Genomic DNA, 23,562 nt, shown 5'->3' on the forward strand with positions numbered 1-23,562 from the left:
TCATATTATTAGAATCCTTTATATTACAGAGATATTCATTATTCAGATTTATATAACTAGAACTCTTCTTATTAGTTTCCTTTATATTACAGAGGTATTCATTATTCAGATTTATGAAACTAGAACTCATATTATTAGTTTCTTTTATATTACAGAGATATTCATTATTCAGATTCATATAACTATAACTTTTATTATTAGTTTCCTTTTTATACAAAGATATTCATTATTCGGATTTATGTAACTTGAACTCTTCTTATTAGTTTCCTTTATATTATAGAGATATTCATTATTCAGATTTATGTAACTAGAACTCTTCTTATTAGTTTCCTTTATATTACAGATGTATTCATTATTCATATTTATGAAACTAGAACTCTTCTTATTAGTTTCCTTTTTATTACAGAGATATTCATTATTCAGATTTATTTAACTAGAACTCTTCTTATTAGTTTCCTTTTTATTACAGAGGTATTCATTATTCAGATTTATATAACTAGAACTCTTCTTATTAGTTTCCTTTATATTACAGAGGTATTCATTATTCAGATTTATATAACAAGAACTCTTATTATTAGTTCCTTTATATTACAGAGATATTCATTATTCAGATTTATATAACAAGATCTCTTATTATTAGTTCCTTTATATTACAGAGGTATTCATTATTCAGATTTATGAAACTAGAACTCTTATTATTAGTATCCTTTATATTATAGAGATATTCATTATTCAGATTTATGTAACTAGAACTCTTAGTATTAGTTTCCTTTATATTACAGAGATTATTCAATTTTATGTAACTAGAATTCTTATTATAAGTTTCAATCTATTTTAGTTGCTTTTTGCAAGTTTCTGTGGCTTAATCTCTTTTAATTATTATATTTAGCTTTCACAAGTGATTGACGGTTCTAGTTTGAAGCAGCATATTTAGTTACTGGAAGGAGAACACATTTTGGAGTAATTAGTGTCCTGAGTGTTAATATTTGTATCCCTCTTGAGAGTAATTATAGTGTCCTGAGTGTTAATATTTGTATCCCTCTTGAGAGTAATTATAGTGTCCTGAGTGTTAATATTGGTATCCCAATTGAGAGTAATTATAGTGTCCTGAGTGTTAATATTGGTATCCCTCTTGAGAGTAATTATAGTGTCCTGAGTGTTAATATTGGTATCCCTTCTTGAGAGTAATTAGTGTCCTGAGTGTTAATATTGGTATCCCTTCTTGAGAGTAATTATTGTCCTGAATATTAACTACCATCCTGCTGGTGGAGAAATTAGTGTCCTGAGTGTTCATTAAATACCATCCCTCCTGTAGAGTAACAAGTGTCCTGAGTGTTAAATACCATCCCTCCTGTAGAGTAACAAGTGTCCGGAGTGTTAAATACCATCCCTCCTGTAGAGTAACAAGTGTCCTGAGTGTTAAATATCATCTCTTTGGTGGAGTTATTAGTGTCCTAAATATTAATCACCATCCTTTGGTGGATTTAATAGTGTCCTGAAAGAAAAATTACAATTCCTCCGGTAGAGTTGTTAGGGTTGTGAATTATGAAAATTTGATATTTTAATTCTTTTTCTGAAAGTTTCCCCTGTTCTCAAATTGGTTTAACTAAAGCAGGATGCTAAACTTTCTCTCTCCTTCCTTCTACTTAACTTTATCCCTGGATCAAAGTGAATATATTCATTCTACCCGGCATCTCAGTTCTAATAGATTTCATTCAATTTCTTTAATGCAAAAAATGCATTGCAGGTTATTTAATTCGTAAATTTTCCTATTTTCAATTTTCAATCTATATTTTGATGTAACTTTTTTACTTTTTTAATAATGTGTTAAATAAATTGTCAATTATCAGAAAGTTTTAGCATTTGTTCCATATTATAATATACTAGGCTGCGCCTATCTTCTATTTCATATGTAAATATTTTCTTTTTCAATAAATTGTGAAACAAAACCAAAAAATTTACGGATTAAAAAAAAATTCGTGGATTTTTAAAAATTTTCTAAAATCGAATTTTGATAGAGAATTCGATCATCCATTAACCTTCCCTGGGGTAACCCAGGGCCCACAAAAAAATTGGGCCCGATCGGTTCAGCCGTTTTGACGTTTAATATATACAAACAAACAGACACCCAGACAAGCAAAATATATATATACAAAGTTAAAGTATGTAGTAATCTTTTTTTTCTGTCTGTTTTATGTTCAATCATAACTCATAAACCCCTTGTCAGATTTGTCTCAAATTTGTATTAGGGAACTAACTCCCTTGAACCACAAGAATGTTATATTAGCTTGATTTGAAAATTCAAAATTGAGAAAAAAAATTTTATAGAGAAAGTTTAGATTTCAGGCAAAGCTGGACTCTCAAGCTAGTACCTGAAAAAAAATCTAAAATGCTTACGGTACATTTTCAAAAAAAACAGAAGAAATTCTTTGCGGCATTTAAAAATTATAATTTATTCCACAAAAACATTGCTGAATATGATCTGTTTAAACTTTGATTCGTATTGAATGTCATATATACAGGGTGTTCCAATAAACATGGGAATTCAGTATTGTCTTTTAAAATAATTCTTTGATTTAGTATAGTGATACCTACTGAGATAGCTGTAATCCGTAAGATTTTCGTCTGCTATGTTTAAAATTTGTTTGTTTATGTTTTGACTGCACACGGTTGTACTTAGTAAAACAAGATATTAAAGTATACAAACAGAGTAAACTTGTCCGTTCAGCCTAAACTCCAATTCATGTGACCTTAACAGTCCCTTTAAATCCAACGTTACTGCTACCATCATTAAGTCCACCATGAATGCACGCCAAATCTGTTATTTGCCAAAAACCCTATAGATTTACTGTAATTCCATTTGTTTTTATTAATAATTCCTCCCTTGAACCCTGTATATTACGGTTATATATCTATTATATTTTATATCTTTTATTGATGAGACCAATTATTGGTATCGGATATTATATATCTGTATAAATAGAACAATAAGATATAAGAAATAAAGAATATAAAGAAACACAGCTGTTCCGCGTTTTCTTAGGACAATCATGAAAGATTTTTGTTCAGGAACTGTCCGAGTAGCTTCTTCTATTACTCATTTATATCCTTGTTCTTATCATCATTGTTATCATCATTGTTATCATAATTGTTACCATCATTGTTATCATCATTGTTATTATCATTGTTATCATCATTGTTATCATCATTGTCATCATCATTATTATCATCATTGTTATCATCATTGTTATCATAGTTGTTACCATCATTGTTATCATCATTGTTATTATCATTGTTATCATCATTGTTATCATCATTGTCATCATCATTGTTATCATCATTGTTATCATCATTGTTATTATCATTGTTATCATCATTGCCATCATCATTGTTATCATCATTGTCATCATCATTGTTATCATCATTGTTATCTTCATTATTGTCATCATTGTTATCATCATGGTTATCATAATTGTTACCATCATTGTTATCATCATTGTTATCATCATTGCCATCATCATTATTATCATTATTGTCATCATCATTGTTATCATAGTTGTTATTATCATTGTTATCATCATTGCTATCATAGTTGTTACCATCATGGTTATCATCATTGTTACCATCATTGTTATCATCATTGTTATCATCATTATTATCATTATTGTTATCATCATTGTCATCATCATTGTTATCATCATTTTTATCATTGTTGTTATCATCATTGTTATCATCATTGTTATCTTCATTATTGTCATCATTGTAATCATCATGGTTATCATCATTGTTATCTTCATTGTTGTCATCATTGTTGTCATCATAGTTATCATCATGGTTATCATCATTGTTATCTTCATTGTTGTCATCATTGTTGTCATCATGGTTATCATAAATGTCATATATACAGGGTGTCCCAATAAACATTGGGAATTCAGTGACGAATTCGAAATTGTCTTTTAAAATAATTCTTTGATTTAGTATAGTGAGAAAGCTGTAATCCGTAAGATTTTCGTTTGCTATGTTTAAAATTTGTTTGTTTATGTTTTGACTGCATACGGTTGTACTTAGTAAAACAAGATATTAAAGTATACAAACAGAGTAAACTTGTCCGTCTTCACAATTTGTTAACAGCTATTTATCGTTTTCATAACATAAACTCTAGCAGACAGAATAATATTATGTCTTTTAAATACTAATTTATTACAAAGACGATACAGAATTTGTCTCTGAATTCCCATGTTTTTTGGGACACCCTGTATATGATTCGTATACCAAATCTCATATATATATGAGTTTTGATATAGTTTTATATCAAAGTATTGAGACAGGGACATCAGATAAATTTAATATTGGTCGCAATCGACTCCAAAAATGTTTAGGTTTCAGCCTAAACTCCAATTCATGTGACCTTAACAGTCCCTTTAAATCCAACGTTACTGCTACCATCATTAAGTCCACCATGAATGCACGCCAAATCTGTTATTTGCCAAAAACCCTATAGATTTACTGTAATTCCATTTGTTTTTATTAATAATTCCTCCCTTGAACCCTGTATATCCTTGTTCTTATCATCATTGTTATCATCATTGTTATCATAGTTGTTACCATCATTGTTATCATTATTGTTATTATCATTGTTATCATCATTGTTATCATCATTGCCATCATCATTAATATCATCATTGTTATTATCATTGTTATCATCATTGTCATCATAATTAAGGTTATTATCATTGTTATCATCATTATTATCATCATTGTTATTATCATTGTTATCATCATTGCCATCATCATTTTTATCATCATTTATCATCATTGTTCTCATTGTTGTTATCATTGTTGTTATCATCATTGTTATCATCATTGTCATTATCATTGTTATCATTGTTGTTATCATCATTGTTATCATAGTTGTTACCATCATTGTTATCATAGTTGTTACCATCATTGTTATCATCATTGTTACCATCATTGTTATCATCATTGTTATCATCATTGTTATCATAGTTGTTATCATCATTGTTATCATCATTGTTACCATCATTGTTATCATAGTTGTTATCATCATTGTCATCATCATTGTTATCATAGTTGTTACCATCTTTGTTATCATCATTGTTACCATCATTGTAATCAACAATGTTACCATCATTGTTATCATCAATGTTATCATCATTGTTATCATCATTGTTATCATCATTGTTATCATCATTGTTATCATAGTTGTTATCATCATTGTTATCATCATTGTTACCATCATTGTTATCATTATTGTTACCATCATTGTTATCATCCTTGTTTTCATCACTGTTATCATCATTGTCATCATCATTGTTATCATCATTTTCATCATCATTGTTATCATTGTTGTTATCATCATTGTTATAATCATTGTTACCATCATTGTTATCATTATTGTTACCATCATTGTTATCATCATTGTTATCATCATTGTTATCATCATTGTTATCATCATTGTTATCATCATTNGGGGGGGGGGGGCACATTTTGTTGTTTTTATTAATAATTCCTCCCTTGAACCCTGTATATCCTTGTTCTTATCATCATTGTTATCATCATTGTTATCATAGTTGTTACCATCATTGTTATCATCATTGTTATTATCATTCTTATCATCATTGTTATCATCATTGTCATCATCATTGTTATCATAGTTGTTACCATCATTGTTATCTTCATTGCTTCCATCATTGTTATCATCATTGTTACCATCATTGTCATCATCATTGTTATCATCATTGTCATCATCATTGTTATCATTGTTGTTATCATCATTGTTATCATCATTGTTATCATCATTGTTGTCATTATTGTTATCATCATGGTTATCATCATTGTTATCTTCATTGTTGTCATCATTGTTGTCATCATGGTTATCATCATTGTTGTCATGATTGTTATCATCATGGTTATCATCATTGTTGTCAGGGGCGTACGAGAGCATTTGTGTAGGGGGGTGGGGCACATTTTGTTGTGCCCCCCCCCTTAAAAGATTACTACAAACTTTATCTATGCATATATTTACTTTGCTTGTCTGGGTGTTCTTCTTTCTCTACCTCTACTTGCTGTGCATCTTCTTTCATCCATTACAACTTTTTCTCATCATTCTTCTTATTCCTATTGTTTAAACTCAATACCCCCTGCATTTTTCTGGAATGCTTCTGGTTTCCAGGGAAATCAGGATTTAAGGTCTTGATTTTTAAACTATATTTCTCAAATCAGTATCCTTCTTTCCCGCATGATTAATATCATTCAATTTCAGGGTTTTCAGACTTGTGTTGTTAGAACTGTTCTCTGCCAAAACTGTATCCATTGCAACAACTGGTTTCCTGTTCCTGTTTGGATTCTTCTTTCCCATTCTTGGAAAGGCTTTCTGAAATCCTCATACCATTCCTGCAATCATGTAATATCTGTTCTTCTTTTCCTGAATTATTGCAGGGAACTGGTTCCTTGTTAATATTTCCTGTTTCCCACATCTTATCAGCTCTGTTATCAGCTCATATGTTTCAACAAGAACCAAATTACACTCTCTGCAGCAATCAAATCAGAGTCTTTATATCAACTGAGTATATTTCTTCATGATAGATAAGAGTTAGGTCTTAATAGAGTAATTGCAAGTTATGCTTTTTTTTTTTTACGTTGTTTAGGCATTCCCACCTTGGTATGCCAGAGTAATATATATCTATAACGTATCTAGATTTGGTAATTGCAATACATGATTTACATATTTACTAATGAGCACATTTAGCTAAATGGACAACGTAATTTATTTAGATTTACTATGGGCCTCTGGATTTATTACATGGATTGGATACTGCACTGTCATTGGTGGAAGTTCTGGCCACAGACATAACTATTACTTATTTTCATAATATGATACTCTTTTTATTTAGATGCTCCTTGTTGTGCGGGAGCCGCCAGCTTATAACATCCTTCATATTTAATGGTGATTTATTTATTTGTTTTGTTTATGTGTATTTCTGACTTTCTTGAGAGTCTTTCTAGTATTCCTGGTACCCGAGTACATGGGTCAACCTGACCTAGCTGACTCTGAGTACCAACAACTAAACAGTGAGTCTAAACTCGACTTTTTTAAAGCTACAAAAACTGACTTGGAAAATGCGTTTTTAGAAAATAATTTCACTTGCGAGTTTTTCGATGAACNGCTGAATTGCACCCCTGCAAATGATCCTAAGAATCGTTTAAGATCATCAAGGACTCTTTCCTCTAAATCGAAGGGAAAAGGTCATCATTTCCTAAAATTAACTTTCTCATGAATGTCAGAAATTCAAAATAGTTTTAAAAGTTTTGCAAATTTGCTGAAAACTGATATGTATGATTGGCAGGGATTAATTGTGCATGGATACCATTCATAGACCAAAAGATTTAAAGTAAAAAGTTAAGTTTAAAAAGTTGCATTCCTGCTTAAAATAACAGCTTCTACTTGCAATACTAGTTTTTAATAATTTAATACTCCAGTTATAGTAGATTACAAAGGTATTGAGTTTCACGTTGTCTTTACTGCAGTCTCATCCTAGTACAGGTAAACCATGTACACAGTGCGACCCCTGAGTAAAGAACATGTACTTTTCACAAAGTAATACAGTGAAACCCTTAATAACGAATACATCGCAAGAATTCATCAAATGTCGTATTCTTCACTTTCTGATAATGGAATGTTGCAGATATTTAGTTTTTTAATTAAATAATTATATGGAAGTCTTTAAAACTGTTCCCGCATATTCATGGCTATTTATTTATTTTCGCAAATACTGAAATTTACGAAATATAGTATGAAACTCATTGAAAAATTGTCATGACGACATGTGATAAATTCTTCCGATGTATTCGTTATGAAGGGTTTCACTGTACTAAAAGTCAAAATGTTGGAAATATAAAAACTAACATTTTTTAGTGAAACATAATTGGTTAATATTGTAAACAGTTCAGTTATTTGAACAGTGCCATATAATGTTCAACCCTGCAGCATAGTTTTCATCATCAATATGTACCGTATTATGTATAATGTACATGCAAACAGTCACCACCCCTCCACCGTGCTTATTATTGATTAGGGAATACAAAGTTTTGGAATATAATATTTCACTGGCTTATTTAATGATTAAAGAAACAAGTGTACTGTATACCATGCTGTTGAAGGAAATCATGCATAATATAAATAATAGATAAATGTATAAATTCACTATAATAACGTCTCACAAGTCTCATCCATATGGATGGACATCAAAAGATATGTTTTTTATCCTTTTTGATACAGGGTGTCCCACGAAACATGACAATAGCAAAACGACTTGAAAGTCGTCTTTGGTATTTGAATTTATTTGTGACATTTATTCTACTATCTACTATAACATGTATGATTCTTGAAACAATTATCACATAATTCTCCTAGCCCTGGCATTTCCAAAAAGTGGTCTGCGTTTTTTGTGCTTTCAATATTACCGGAGATATAAAGAGTTTGGTTCAGATTTCAATTTTGTTAAATAAAAGCAAAATTGTCGAAATCTGAACGAAATTCTTCATATCTCGGGCAATATTGAAAGCACAAAAAAGGCAGACCACATTTTGGAAATGGCAGGACAAGGGAAATTTTGTGATTATTATCTCTAGACATTTACTTCTAAAATTAGGTTGACAATCGAACGCAGCAAATTATATCAAAAATCAAGACGACATTCATGTCGTCCTGCATACTGTCATGTTTCGTGGGACACCCTGTATGTACGTCGAACTCAAAAAAAATCAGCAAAGAAACTATAGAAATTTGAAAAGGGGTAAAGATTTTTCAAGGATTTTTTTAATAATTATTTATTTATGAAATATAACTATAACATGAAAATTTATAGTGCTACGGGAGAAAATATTTAAATAACCTGTTATTATATTCAACAATGTTCTAAACCAAGCAGTATAAAAGAGTTCTTTGAAATATAGATAAAAAATTAAATCAATATTTTGTTTTTTTTGGGGGGGCCGGGGGCAAAGTCCTCTATAGGGGGTGCACGATTAAATCCCCTCCCCCCCTTCTACACTGAAGCTCTCGTACGCTTGCACTACGGCTAAACCTTCAGTATGGCCCTGATAACCCAGCTTATTTTTAGATTTTTTTATCTTATCCATTCAGACATGAAAACACTCAAGTATATCTAGTTCCGATAAGTTTAGATGTCGTCTTTGTTATTTTGACAATTGATTGGATGGTGTATCTTTCGACCTACGCAAATCCGCTATACTCCATCTACGCCAAATTCACTATAATACACATCCGACCTACTAGTACGTCGTTTTACAGCTGCTTAATGGACTTGTGGCCGCAGTGCCTATCCTAGCCGTGGCGCTCGGTCCGATCAGTAGCCTGTCCCAGCCAAAGCGCTTGGCACAGAAATTGTCTTTACCTAAACTAACCCTTAAATAATACAAAAATAATCAGCTGGCGTAGGTCCTATATTGCAGTAGGTCGGAAAGTTAGTATGTCAGAAGTTCAATAGAGCGGATGGTGCGTATAGACGATGTAACATTACCATTGATTGTTGTGGAATTTTGCCGCGCATTGTTCGTGACTTCCAAAATCCAAATTGAAAATTGAAAATCAAGAATTTGAGAATCAAGAAAGATCGCTCAATGATTGATTCTAGCAAGTGTACTGCATTAAAATATAAATAAGTAATTAAATATTAATTAACCTCCATTTAAAAACGTCATTTTCAAGCATATTCGTGTTTACTGTCTAGAATCTGTTAACTTAACCATTGTGAAATTCTATTAGTCTGTCCTAGAGAACGATTTTTAGACCCCTCTTGGCGGAGCTTTGCGGCTAGGACAGGCTAGGGGTCCGGGCGCTACGGCCACATGACCAATACTATCCATGGCATGAGTTGCATACGAGATCTGCATGTACAAATTTATTAGGATCATCAAGGACTCTTTCCTCTAAATCGAAGGGAAAAGGTCATCNACCGGGCGCTGCGGTTAGGAAGGCTACGGGACCGAGCGCTGCGTCTAAGACAGGCTAGGGGGGCTGGCGCTGCGCCCACATGACCACTTATATCCATATGATATATATATATATATATATATGTGACTGGCGTGAAAATATTGCAGTTTTAGTTGTAGTCCGAGCACATTGTGCTTTCATTTGTTTGACAGTATATTTAATATATTTCAGAAAATGGAAGAAGATTTACCACCCCCTTATGAGAGTTTGATACCTAAAAGTGTAGCTGACAAAATTGCAGCAAAACCTAAGAAGTAAGTCTTGTTTAAAGTGAAATTTCTTATGAAAAAAGATTCTTATTAAGTTGAAATTCGAAACTTTTGAATGATGTAATTTAACTTTGGACAACTCCGTAGAGCATAAAGAAATGTGTGGGAATTTTAGATATAAACTTATTCTTCGGCGGATTTTCAAAATTTTTAATTTTGGTTTTTATTTTAAGGTTTGCCTTGTATTCAATTCTGATAGTTCTGATGATAATATTGGTATTTATTTGTATCATAATGTTCACCTTTTACAACATGAAGACTGATAGTATTGCTAGTAAACTTGATGGTCATGTTGAGGACTTATTGGACAGGTCAGTGAACTTTTATAGTTCTCTCAGGACATGATTTAGTAAATTTCTAAAGAATGCTTCTATAAATTACTTATATTTAATATATTACGCATGGTCTAAGTTGGACACGTGGGCGCTGTGCCCGACCCCCTAGTATGGGCGCTTGGCACCCCAACCTGTCCCGGCCGCAGCGCTCGGCCCAGAAATTGTCTTTACCTAACCCTAAACTGATACAAAATAATTATTCAACTTTGTTGAAAAATAATGGTCAAGTACAAATTTGAGGGGGGGGGGGACTATTGTTTATTCGTGGAATGTTTTATATCTTTGAATTAACTGAAGTAGCAAACAAAAAGTATTATTTATATGTTATTATGATTTATTTGTCGAACACATAAAATTGGTTCAGATATTTGATTAGAACTATAATTCAATTTATAATAGGTTTTCAAAGCCTATTCCAATTACAATATTTTTTTCAATATTGCTATTCATGTTACCAATTTCTCGTGAATCACAAAACTAAAAAAATTCGCAGATTTTCCTTGTTTTCTTAAAGAGGCTTTCAATTTATTTTGAAATTTTTTACCATTAAGCTTCTCAGGGGTCATGAGAGGTCAGTACAATCGATTTAGAAGTTATGTCAGTTGTTCAATAAAAGTATAACTAACTAAGCGCATCAAATATATATATATATATATTCATACTGATGATTGCATAAAAGCATGAAACAATTTGTTTATGAATAAAATGTTATAAGAAGATTGTTGCGTTTCAACTGATATATATATATATATATATATATTGCTTGGTCATTTAAAAAATGTTCTGTTTTTTGTAGAATTCAACGACTAGACTTGAGAGAAGGGCAGAACACGGCGGACATTGCATCCTTGACCTTAGAGAACACAGAACTTAAAAATAAATTAAGAATCATGAACGAGAATATTGCCAGAATAGCATCAGAGCAGGTTAGTGGACTTTTGTTACCATCTTTAAGAATGCTTTTTTTTCTAACAAAATTTTACCTGTTAACTAATATAAAGTAGATGTATTTAAAGATGACCATTGTGGTTTTCTCTTATCAGCAAGGTTTGTGAAGTACTTTACATTACGAACCGACACACGCAAAGTGATTGATCCTAAATTCAGGGTGGCCAAAATGTACGGATTTTTTATTTTGTAACCCAAAAATTGTACGCATTGTACGGATTGTACGGATTTTTTTTCAAATTGTACGGATTGTACGGATTTTTATCCTGGAAATACACCGGTTTTTTAAAATTTTCACTCATTTCAGCGAGTTTTTCATGAAAATTTCAAAAAAAATCTCGTCAAAATGAGGTTTGTTTAACTTATTTTCTGCATTCTAGATAATATTAGATTGATTAACGTTTCAATTGACAATCAAAATTCATTCATAATTTTCGAGATCCCAGAGGTGTTCATTTGAGAATATGTTCAAGAAGTGTTCATTTCAGAATGGTTTATCTATCTGTCTAGCTAACTGTCTAGCTACCTGTCTATTTATCTGTCTATCTGTCTAGCTCTCTGTCTAGCTATATGTCTATTGTCTAGCTATCTATCTAGCTATCTGTCTAGCTATCTATCTAGCTATCTGTCTATCCATCTGTATATCTATCTGCATGTCAGTTTATCTATCTTTTTATTTATCTGTTCATATATCCTATCTGTCTCTCTGTTTATCTATATGTGTATGTGTCTATCTGTTTCTCTGTCNATTTTTTCATTATTTCCGGGTTCTCATCCAAGCATTCAAATACCTACAGTAGTGTTTTTACTACCAGGAATATAGGTTGTTTGAGGGAACATCATTGGTTGCTGAGGGGGTGAGACAGTGTTGAATAATATTTTCAAAAATGGTTTTATTTTTCTTAAATGTACGGATTGCAGGGATTTTTTTTCGAAAATTGTACTAATTGTACGGATTTTTTCGAAAATTGTACGGATTTTTAAAAAAAAAATGTACGGATTTGTTCCAAAAAATGTACTGATAGTTCGGATTTTTTTTCGAAAATTGTACGGATTTCCTCTGAAAATGTACGGATTTTTGTACGGATTTTTTCAAAAAAGTTTTGGCCACCCTGTAAATTGTTAAGCGATTTTCAAACCGCTATTTAAGTTAAGAGATAAATGGTAAAATATTTTGCTAGAACTGACGTTTTTTGTTGTAAAGGACTATTTTATAGTAACAAGAATTAAAACGACTTTCTCTGAAAATGAATAATTTATTACTATTTTCTCTCTGCAATATTCTTTATTTCACAAACCTTTGATAAAGAAATTTACTGAACCTGGTGTTAAAGTAGATTTTTTTAATAGCTTAAAATTTTGTTTGTGTATTATTTAACTAGTTTGTTAATCAGTTGTTAAAAGAAAATCTTTACGCAATATTATCTCATTAAAACATGCACATATATTTTTGGGTCTCTTCGAAAAAATTAAGCCATATTGATGTAAATTAACTTTTTCATAAAATAAGGTTTAAAAGATTTTGAAATCTATTGAAGGATAAGAATATAACTGAGGTGAGAAATCTAGCAGAAAAGCTGGAGATAAGAACAAGAAACATCTCCAGGGTCCTGGAGACACAGGACGAGAACCTTTCCTCCTTATCCCAGACCCTGGAGCTCCTCCGCCAGGTTCAGGTTCAACTCCGTCCTGGGCAGGATGCTTTAAAGGTTTGACACTGTCAATGAATTTATAGTTCATCATCTATAAGTTAAGTTTTATTTTTTTCGCATATTTTTATCCTAAAACTTGATGAACCATTCAGAAATGAGGAAATTGTATAATCTCTTTTTTTCAAATGTTCAAATTTTGGTTTTAGGAGTAAAAAAGTTTTATTTGCAGTTTTTGCTTGATATTTTACCCCTTAGATCCGGATCCGGATCTAGGGAGCCAAAATCTTGCGGATCCAACGAATCCGGATCCTAAGCACTGGTTACAAATAATATTAAATTCTAGTTTTCACCGTTACTTGTGAGCTCTGTTATATAAGATATCATAATCGTTAATGTAAGGTTAAATGGCACTAATTTAACGAGGACATAAACCGGTTATATCTAAGCCAAATTCAGTGCTTAAGATCTGGATCCACAAAAACATGCGGATCCATGGATCGGGATCCAAGGGCAAAATATAAACCAAAACCTAAATAAAAAACTTTTTGCTTACAAAAATAAGAGATTCTTATAAATTTCCAAATTTTTGGAATTGTTCAATGTTCATGCTTAAAAGTCAGCGAAAAAAAAGAATAACAAATTAGTAAAATTTTCTTTGTTAAAAAAATCAGTATTCGAAGTTTATGGCCAGGATCCGGATCCAATATTTCAGGGCTGATTCAGGATCCGGATCCAATATTTCAAGGCTGATTCAGGATCCGGATCCAATATTTCAAGGCTGATTCAGGATCCGAATCCAATATTTCAGGGCTGATTCAGGATCCGAATCCACATAAAAAGGAAATGGATCCTAAGCCCTTGATAAATAATTTTTTATCTTGCTCAGACCTTGGGTCATTTTTAAGCAATTTCCGTATTCTGAAAAACTGTCTGGAGCCGCATCCTAATTTTTTGATGCGGCGAATCTTTTTATTGATAACGATTCAGAAAATTGTTTTATTTTGTTTTATTCCATATTTTTGTTTTTATTTAGAAAGTCCAGTTGTTGGATCTTGGAGTACCCAGCTCTGGAAGCCTAATCTCTCCTTGTACATACGTACTTTATGTTCTGGTGTACATGTTAGTACATACTAGTGTTTATGACTGAGATGTACTAAAAAGTGCGCAATTTTACATTTTTAATATTGTTCCTACCCAGGGGCATACTATTAAAATGGGGAAAACTAATGAATTTTAAAGGAAACTTTTATTTACGATGAAATTGTTTAAGTTTTTCATATGAAAAATACCGTTACCCTAACATGCGATTGGCAGGGTTTCAAGAGAAATATATAAAAATACGCACAAAATGTTAAAAAAAATTCAATTGGGATCGTTAAAATCAATACTTTTAAAGAAATGCGAAATTAATAATAAATTAGGTCTGAAAATGAGGAAACTAACCTTTCTTTGTTATATGGTAGTCAAACTTCACAAAAGCTTAAATCGTATATTTTGATTTTGATTGAATTTAAAGCATTGTTGTTCTTTAGTTTAAATAATATTTAAGTATTCTTTACGCTATTTTCTTATTTACTGTGTACAATGTACTTAAAGCAAGGTTTTTGTTTATATATGATAAACTTATATTTACAGAAAAATCTGCTAAATATGATACTAGCACGATCGATTTATCATTATGCACAATGCTTCATCAATATTTGCTAAAACTACCTATAAATGTTTGTTTATATGTAGACCTATATGTTTGCCTTTCCATTTTTTTTATTAGTTGCTTTTTCCTAAATTTTGAAACATATCAAATACTGTGATAACCTTGTTAAAACAAAGAATTTAACAAAATTTAAAAATATGTCTATTATGTCCGATTTTAAATGTATTAAATTCGGTACTATTGTTAAATAAATTTACAAAAATTTAACCGTACCAAGTATTTTAAAACATTTTCTTAAAGTTTTCATTTAAGACAACCTGCTCATCTATTTATCTGATTTTAAAGAATCGCACCTTTTATTTACGTAAAATATACAATTGAAAAAAAAAATTTACATTTTTGAAAAAAAAATTTAGCATCGTCTTTTACAAATTACAATTTATCGACAGTAATGGTTTAAATAACAAAAGAAATATAATTCATATTTTCAGATGAAAAATAGATAAGAAATTTTGAAGAAAATGGCCGGAAACGTAGAAGTTTGTTCAGTTCATTCTGATCTAGAGAAACAGCTGACAGAGTTCAGGTCAAACATTATATTTAAAAATCCATAAAATTTATATTTTCATCATTCTTATTTTCTTTGATCTTTCACAATGCACTCAAAAAAAGACTAATAAAGTCTTCAATAACTTTTTCTAAAAGTAAATTAGTTTATTGGAAAAGTTTCAAAAATAGAAAAGCGGTATTGTAATAATGCAATAATTGCAATAATGCTTTTAATGTCTAAAAAGGAATCCGGCACTTACCACAAATTCTAATTTTCCAATCTTGTAATTCTAATTTCCCAAGCCTTGTACATACATATCTTTGATATTTCAAACTATGAATTCTGTAAGATTAAAGTGTCGGCAAGTTTTAAATATCTAAGGGTTACAGTTTACACAATTAGGTTTTAAAAATCAGATATGAGTTTATTAGTCAAGTGTTCATTTCCTTTGTTAGTGGTTTTCTCATTTTCTTCTACTATAGGTTTCGGAAAGAAATCAGCTGTGCTGCCATTGTCATGAAGGTTCGTAAAATTTAAGAAATCTCTTTTCCCCATTCTTGCATCCCAGCTTCAAAGGAATGTAAATCCAGTGTGATATATTTTCTTGAAAATCACCACCCCTCCCCCAATTTAAAAATATTTTCTTGTTATTTTAAACCAATTTTTAATGTTTTTTTTCGTGTTTTCCCATGGGGTAATTCTTCAAAATATACACCCCTGAAAAAATCAAAGGATTGCATTGGTAACTAACTATTACCCCTATATATGAGCCACAATGAAGAAAAAGTCACTATTTTAAGGAAACCATAATTTCATTAAGAAAACCTGTTATATTCATGTTATCTTTCCTCAGAAAAATGTTTAAAGGGGATTTTTGTGAATATGGCATGTACGAAGGGTAAATCAAAATTACGTGGATGTTCCCTTTATTCCTACACATGCAATCCTGTTAGACCATCCCCCCTCTCTTTAGACTCCATTTAAACCATTTTCCGTCCTTCTAGACCCAATTATTCATCCCACCGTAACTGAATTTTTCATCCCGCACTGACCCAATATTTCATCCCTCTGTGACCCAACAATCAACATTCATATCACTGTGACCCAGCTTTTCATCCCCCCGTGAACCAATTTTTCATCCCTACGTAACCCAATTTTTCATCCTTCTGTAACCCAATTTTATATCCCGCCGTCACGCAATTTTTCATCTCTTTGTGTCTCAATATTTCATCCCTCCGTGACCCAATATTTTATCCCTCTGTGACTCATTTTTTTGCCCCTCCGTAACCAAATATTTCATCCCTGCTTGACCCAATTTTTATCTCTCTTTGCCTCAATTTATCATCCCTCCATGGCCCAAATTCCCTCTGTAACTATTTTTTTTATCCCTCTGTGACTCTTTTCATCCCACAGTAACCAACTCTTTTATCCCACCGTAACGGAATTTTTCATTCCGCCGCCGTGACCCCATTTTTCATCCCTTCCAGCATCAATTTTTCACATTTCCTTAAAATCATCTTGCATCTTCTCGAGCCACAATTTTTTATATCTTTTTTAAACCTTAGATCTATTTTAAAATCTCTAAAGCTGATACTATTCTAGGTTGACAAGGACTCTCAGACAATTGTTTGTGATGAAACCTTGGAGGATACTTCTGCAGAGGAGCTTAGAGATTCTTTACCAGAACACCAACCCAGGTTAGAGATTTTTTACCAGAACACCAACCCAGGTTAGAGATTCTTTACCAGAACACCAACCCAGGTTAGAGATTCTTTACCAGAACACCAACCCAGGTTAGAGATTTTTTACCAGAACATAAACTCAGATTGAGATTCTTTTACCAGAGTAACACCAACCCAGGTTAGAGATTCTTTACCAGAACACCAACCCAGGTTAGAAATTTTTTACCAGAACATAAACTCAGATTGAGATTCTTTTACCAGAGTACCAACTCAGGGCAGAGATTCTTTACCAGAACATGAACCCAGGTTAGAGATTCTTTACCAGAAAATATACTCAGGTTAGAGATTATTTATCAGAACACCAACCTAGGTTAGAGATTTTTTACCATAACACAAACCTAGGTTAGAGATTCTTTACCAGAACACCAATCCAGGTTAGAGATTTTTTACCAGAACACCAACCCAGGTTAGAGATTTTTTACCAGAACATCAACCCAGGTTAGAGATTCTTTAATAGAATATCAACCCAGAATAGAGATTCTTTACCAGGACAGCAACCTAGGAACTAGAGATTTTTTACCAGGACACCAACACAGGTTAGAGATTTTTTACCAGAACATAAATTTAGGTTAAGATTCTTTACCAGAGCACCAACTCAGGTTAGAGATTCTTTACCAGAACACCAACCTAGGTTACAGATTCTTTACCAGAACATAAACTCAGGTTTGAGATTCTTTACCAGAACATGAACCCAGGTTAAAGATTCTTTACCAGAACAAAAACTCAGGTTAGAGATTCTTTACCAGAACATAAACTCAGGTTAGAGATTCTTTACCAGAACATGAACCCAGGTTAAAGATTCTTTACCAGAACATAAACTCAGGTTAGAGATTCTTTACCAGAACATGAACAAGAAAAGTATATAGGTGAAGTTCCTGGCGTTGCCCGTGATATGTTAGTAACAATTGAAAAAAAAACGAATTAAAAAAATATGCCTTTGTTGCCCCAAGGATACCCATGGGTTCCCACAAAACGTCAGCCCATTCGGTCCAGCCGTTTAGCCAGCTATACCTAACATTTAAATATATAATAACCAATATTAATAAACAATAGACTTATAGACTTATTTTAAGAAGATACATATTAATATATATATAAGCGAAGAGCTTTATCGTACAGATTAAATTAAAAAACGAGAATAATGAATCATTCCGGCATACCATTGAATATTAAATATATTTTTCTAGTGAACTAAACAATGTCCTGACATTAAAACAAAATAAAAAATCTTAAGTATATTTGATGTAAACAAGATATAAGATATTAATCTCCATTAAATAGATAGATAAGATATATATTTTGTGAACTAGTTCAGTCTACTGTTGAGTCCACCTGGAGTTCTTTCTGGGTTTGACCTTGCTCAAAATATATTGTTTCTTCGCCTTAAACTCTGCGCTGGGTTTCTTGAAGAGGAAACGGAAATGTTCCTGGGGAACAGTCTCTTTACTCAACCCCAGATCTGCCACAGCTATCCTCAACTGCTTCTCCAAATCTGATTTAAACTGTTGTTCTGCTTCAATAGAGCTGGCTGGGTTCAAGTTCTCCCTGTGACTGATTTCTTTGTTCTTGTCTCCAGGGTTGACAAGAAAAGTGTATCCTGATGAGAGGAGACCCTGGAGAAGAATGAGGAGAAGAAAACTGATCTTATTCATATTTACGCCGGTTCTACTAAATACTGTGCAATATCCAATGATTAGTTGAGTACTGTAATGTAGAGTTAAACACCCTGGGTATTTATACCGGCTACTCTGCGCGGTCAACGTTTGGCCGGTTCAGTTCAACCCAAACCTAGACCTAATCCCTGTAGCCTGACCTGCAGGCGGTTACATTAGCTGAGCTGCTGGACGGTTATAAGAACTGACTGCGACTCTTGATATTGTTCACGAGAACATACGCGGTATTTCTGATGGTACTAATGGATTAACCAAATATGATAATCAGATACATAAAATAAGTTTTATTTACTTCCATATTTTTATGGATTCTGTTTAGGTTTGTCCTGTTCAGTTACCCACTGCAGCACTCAGACGGAAGGAGTTCATTCCCACTTTGCTTCATATTTTCATCCCCAAGGTATGTTAATTTATTCCCACTTTTTTCATATTTTCATCCGGAAGGTATGCTAATTCATTCCCACTTTGCTTCATATTTTAATCCCAAAGTTATTGTAATTCATTCCCACTATATATTTTCTATAAACCTGAAAACCTGAACTTCAGATGGTGAAATTATTTTAGGGGTTGTAAACCTGAACTACAGAAGCTGTACTTATTTCAGGGATTGTAAACCTGAACTTGAGATGATGTAATTGTGTCAGGGATTGTAAACCTGAACTCCAGATAATGTATTTATGTCAGGGATTTTAAACCTGAACACAAGATGATGTATTTATGTCAGGGATTGTAAACTTGAACTCAAGATGACGTAATTATTTCTGGGATTTTGAACCGGAACTCCAGATGATGTAATTATGTCAGGGATTGTAAAACTGAACTCCAGATGGTGTATTTATGTCATGGATTGTAAACCTGAACTCGAGATGATGTAATTATTTTAGGGATTGTAAACCTGAAATCCAGATGGTGTATTTATGTCAGGGATTGTAAACCTGAACTGTAATTATTTCAGGGATTGTAAACCTGAACTCCAGATGGTTATGTCAAGGATTGTAAACCTGAACTCAGATGGTGTATTTATTTCAGGGATTGTAAACCTGAACTCCAGATGATGTAATTATTTCAGGGATTGTAAAACTGAACTCCAGATGGTGTATTTATGTCAGGGATTGTAAACCTGAACTCGAGATGATGTAATTATTTTAGGGATTGTAAACCTGAAATCCAGATGGTGTAATTATGTCAGGGATTGTAAACCTGAATGTAATTATTTCAGGGATTGTAAACCTGAACTCCAGATGGTGTTTTTATGTCAGGGATTTGTAAACCTGAACTCCAGATGGTGTATTCATTTCAGGGATTGTAAACCTGAACTCCAGATGATGTAATTATTTCAGGGATTGTAAACCTGAACTCCAGATGATGTATGCTGGATCGAAGTTGTCCTTGGTGAATAAGGTAATGGTAAAATATAATTTTCGAGTTTCCTTGTTCCAAATATACTATTTTCTCCTTGTGTTCCAAATATACTATTTTCTCTTCCTTGTGTTCCAAATATACTATTTTCTCCTTGAGTTCCAAATATACTATTTTCCCATCCATAGTAGCAGCTCTTAATCCTATTGTACTTGACCCATATCAGTGGCCAATGAGCTAAGCCCTAAAATGGTCTTAAGCTTACCTAAAATATTCGCTAACAATGTTTATTAAAATTTCCTCATAAAACAGCGCACAGGTTTATTTTGAACACTTCTCCATCAAAAATAATTAAATTTTGATTCGGAACTTAACATTTAAGTTTTCAACAAATGGTCTTAAATGCATGTTTTTCTTTTACTGTCAATTTACTCACAGACTGTCAAGGGGTAGCTAGAGCCTAGGGTTTCCAGCGAAAAGTATTTTTTTTTTCGCGATCATTTCGCTTCATTTTCGCATTTCGTTCGCTCGCGATAAATGCGAAAATTTTCGCGATAAAATGCGGAAGTTTTGAAAAATATAGTGCGAAAATTTCGCGTAAAAAATGGACATTATGCAAAAAAAAAATCCCGAAAATTTCGCGAAAAATAAAGAATTTTTAAAATAAAATGCACCAGTTTAGCGGAAAAGTTGCAAACATTCATTCTTAGGAGACATCAGACAATTCATAGATTTGCTTGAAAGTACTTTCTCGACCGTTAAGATCTTGCATCCACAATAAAAAATCTACTACGGGAAGAACCAAAATAATTTGGAATATTTTAAATTCACCCTGCTTAATAACTATCCATACTTCCAAGATACGTTATAAAATTTTACTTTTACACTTTTTTACACTTGCTACTTGTTGTTGTTATACATGATTATGATAAAACATTTTTAGTTAACAAAATTTCGCATTTCCGCGAAATTTTCGCATTTGGCGAAAATATTTTTGCATTTCGAGAAATTTCGCTTCTTTTTCGCTTCATTTATTTTTGCGAAAATTTCGCAACGTTTTGTTCGCTGGAACCCCGAACTAGAGCCCCAACTTTGGACCAAATTAACGTTTTTTTTTTACATCTAATAATCAAAATATAGCAACGAAACTGAACGGGGGGAGAGTGGATGCATGATTCATATCTAAAAATTGTACACCAAAATAATTTTTAAGTAATTGTAATTGAATAGAAGAAATTTTAACGTTTTACTGTTGATTTTTATTTTGTAGCATAACAAGCTTTTTTAAAGAAACAAGTGAGTGCACATTACATAATTATTAACTACCAGTTGACCATTTTTAATAAAATCTTGATTTGTAGTTTTTAATTTTTTTAATTTCTTTATTTATTTTTAGATTCAATCTCAGAATGTTTACGAGATCAGGGAACTAGAGGAACTCACGGACGAGTGGATTCAGTCAAAACTCGTCCGATCCTAGTCTATAGTCTAACCTTGATCCTAATCCTTCTTCCAGTCTAAAGTCCAACCTTGATCTTAGTCCTTCTTACAGTCTAAATTCCAACTTTGATCTTAGTCATTCTTCCGATCCAACCTTGATCCTAGTCCTTCCAGTCCAACTTTGATCCTACTCCTCCTTCCAGTCTTTAGTCCAAACTTGATCTGAGTTCTTCTTCCAGTGTATAGTCCAACCTTGATCTTAGTCCTTCTTCCAGTCTATAGTCCAACTTTGATCTAAGTCCTTCTTCCAGTCCAACCTTGATCCTAGTCATTCTTCCAGTCCAACCTTGATCCTACTCCTTCTTCTTGCCCATAGTCCATCCTTTATCCTGTCCTTGATTTGTCTTACTTAGTCTGACTTTTATCCTGTCCTTTCATCTTAACCCTGTCTCGTCTTTTCTTGCACTTTTTTTTCAAAGTTGGGATTTAACCACTTTCTTCTTGTCCTTTTTATTCTTGTTTTCTAATTTGTCCTTAATCCTTTTTGGTCCTTTTTTTACCCCAATCCCCTTCTTTTGTCCACATCAATCCCCTTCTTTTGTCCCTTTTGTCCCTCTTCTTATTGTTCTTATTCTCATTTAGTACTTTTTTGCACTTTCTTGTCGGCATCCTGAATTTTGTCCTTTTTTTGTCTATATTGTCCTTACGGTCTTCAGACCCCGACCTAGAATACCTATTACCTACAATAATATAATTAATCAAACCTAAACTAAAATTGTACAAAATTTTGCCCAAAGAAACATTATCATAATATTATGTATATTAATTTTAATAATTTGACGTCTTTCAGTATGAAAACATTGAATCAAAATTTAAGCGTGTAAAGTCTGAAGTCCAGTCAAAGTTCTATGTTAGAGCTATGACGATTATTTCCTAGAAATAAAACGCTATTCGTAGTAATACTACTACTGCTACTAATAAAACAGGTTGCTAATTTTACAGATAAACTGTATTTTTATCCACGCTTTGATAAAACTGACTTTGTACTGTTCCATGCAAACAATCAATTTATTTTTAACTTTCTCTCTTTCTATGTATTGCATGTATTATGTATTTGCAATGTATGTAAATCAAAAATATTTTAGTCGCAACGCTTTTATTTTTATAATCATCTTCCACTCTTGAATTTCTAATTTCAGACTTTAAATGGCCGAGTTATAGAGAAAACTCTCTCCAGGCTGACTATTGGCTTGTTGCTCTAAAAATAGCTGATTATCAGCCGATATTTCCAGGTAATCAGTAAAATATATGTTGCAACTGAATAGTGGCTGATTTATTACGGGACAGTCAATAATGAATAAATATCTGAAAATAATGTTTTTTCAAATTCTGCTATGAAAAATCAATTCTTTAACAAAACAAGAAAAGTATTTTTTATTAGGGATATTAAATTCAATGCAATGTAACAAATTCAAAAACTTGATATTAAGAATGTTAAAGTATTGCTTTTAAAATTGTATCGTTTGTGCTTGGACCCAGAAGTCTTTTTTACTGCAGCATTTTCTTCACCAATTTTCCTATAACTTCACCAATTTTCCTATAACTTCACCAATTCTCCTATAGCTTTGCCAATTTTCCTATAACTTCACCACTTTTACTGTAACTTCGCCAATTTTCCTAAAACTCCACCAATTTTCCAATAACTTCACCAATTTTCCTATAACTTCACCAATTTTCCAATAACTTCACCAATTTTCCTTTAACTTCACCAATTTTCCTATAACTTCGCCAATTTTCCTAAAACTCCACCAATTTCCCTATAACTTAACCAATTTTCCTATAACTTCACCAATTTTCCTATAACTTCACCAATTTTCCTATAACTTCACAAATTTTCCTATAAC

At 32.2% G+C, this 23,562-nt stretch overlaps 2 protein-coding genes across 2 annotated transcripts; both read left to right on the forward strand.

Moving 5' to 3' along the window:
* Positions 1-9,617: 9,617 nt before the first annotated feature.
* On the forward strand, positions 9,618-14,510 carry LOC111699302 (uncharacterized). Its single transcript, XM_023469942.1, has 6 exons — positions 9,618-9,705; positions 10,208-10,290; positions 10,479-10,616; positions 11,437-11,566; positions 13,127-13,297; positions 14,274-14,510. Exons 2-6 carry the CDS (start codon positions 10,211-10,213, stop codon positions 14,385-14,387), a joined length of 633 nt encoding a protein of 210 aa, XP_023325710.1. The 5' UTR covers positions 9,618-9,705; positions 10,208-10,210; the 3' UTR covers positions 14,388-14,510.
* Positions 14,511-15,389: 879 nt separating this feature from the next.
* On the forward strand, positions 15,390-22,858 carry LOC111699303 (glia maturation factor beta). The gene is made up of 6 exons (XM_023469943.1): positions 15,390-15,480; positions 15,927-15,966; positions 17,047-17,141; positions 19,179-19,259; positions 20,200-20,260; positions 21,615-22,858. Exons 1-6 carry the CDS (start codon positions 15,416-15,418, stop codon positions 21,696-21,698), a joined length of 426 nt encoding a protein of 141 aa, XP_023325711.1. The 5' UTR covers positions 15,390-15,415; the 3' UTR covers positions 21,699-22,858.
* The last annotated feature ends 704 nt before the right edge of the window (positions 22,859-23,562 follow it).

The sequence above is a fragment of the Eurytemora carolleeae genome, unplaced genomic scaffold (assembly GCF_000591075.1).
Source record: "Eurytemora carolleeae unplaced genomic scaffold, Eaff_2.0 scaffold116, whole genome shotgun sequence".
NCBI lineage: Eukaryota > Metazoa > Arthropoda > Copepoda > Calanoida > Temoridae > Eurytemora > Eurytemora carolleeae.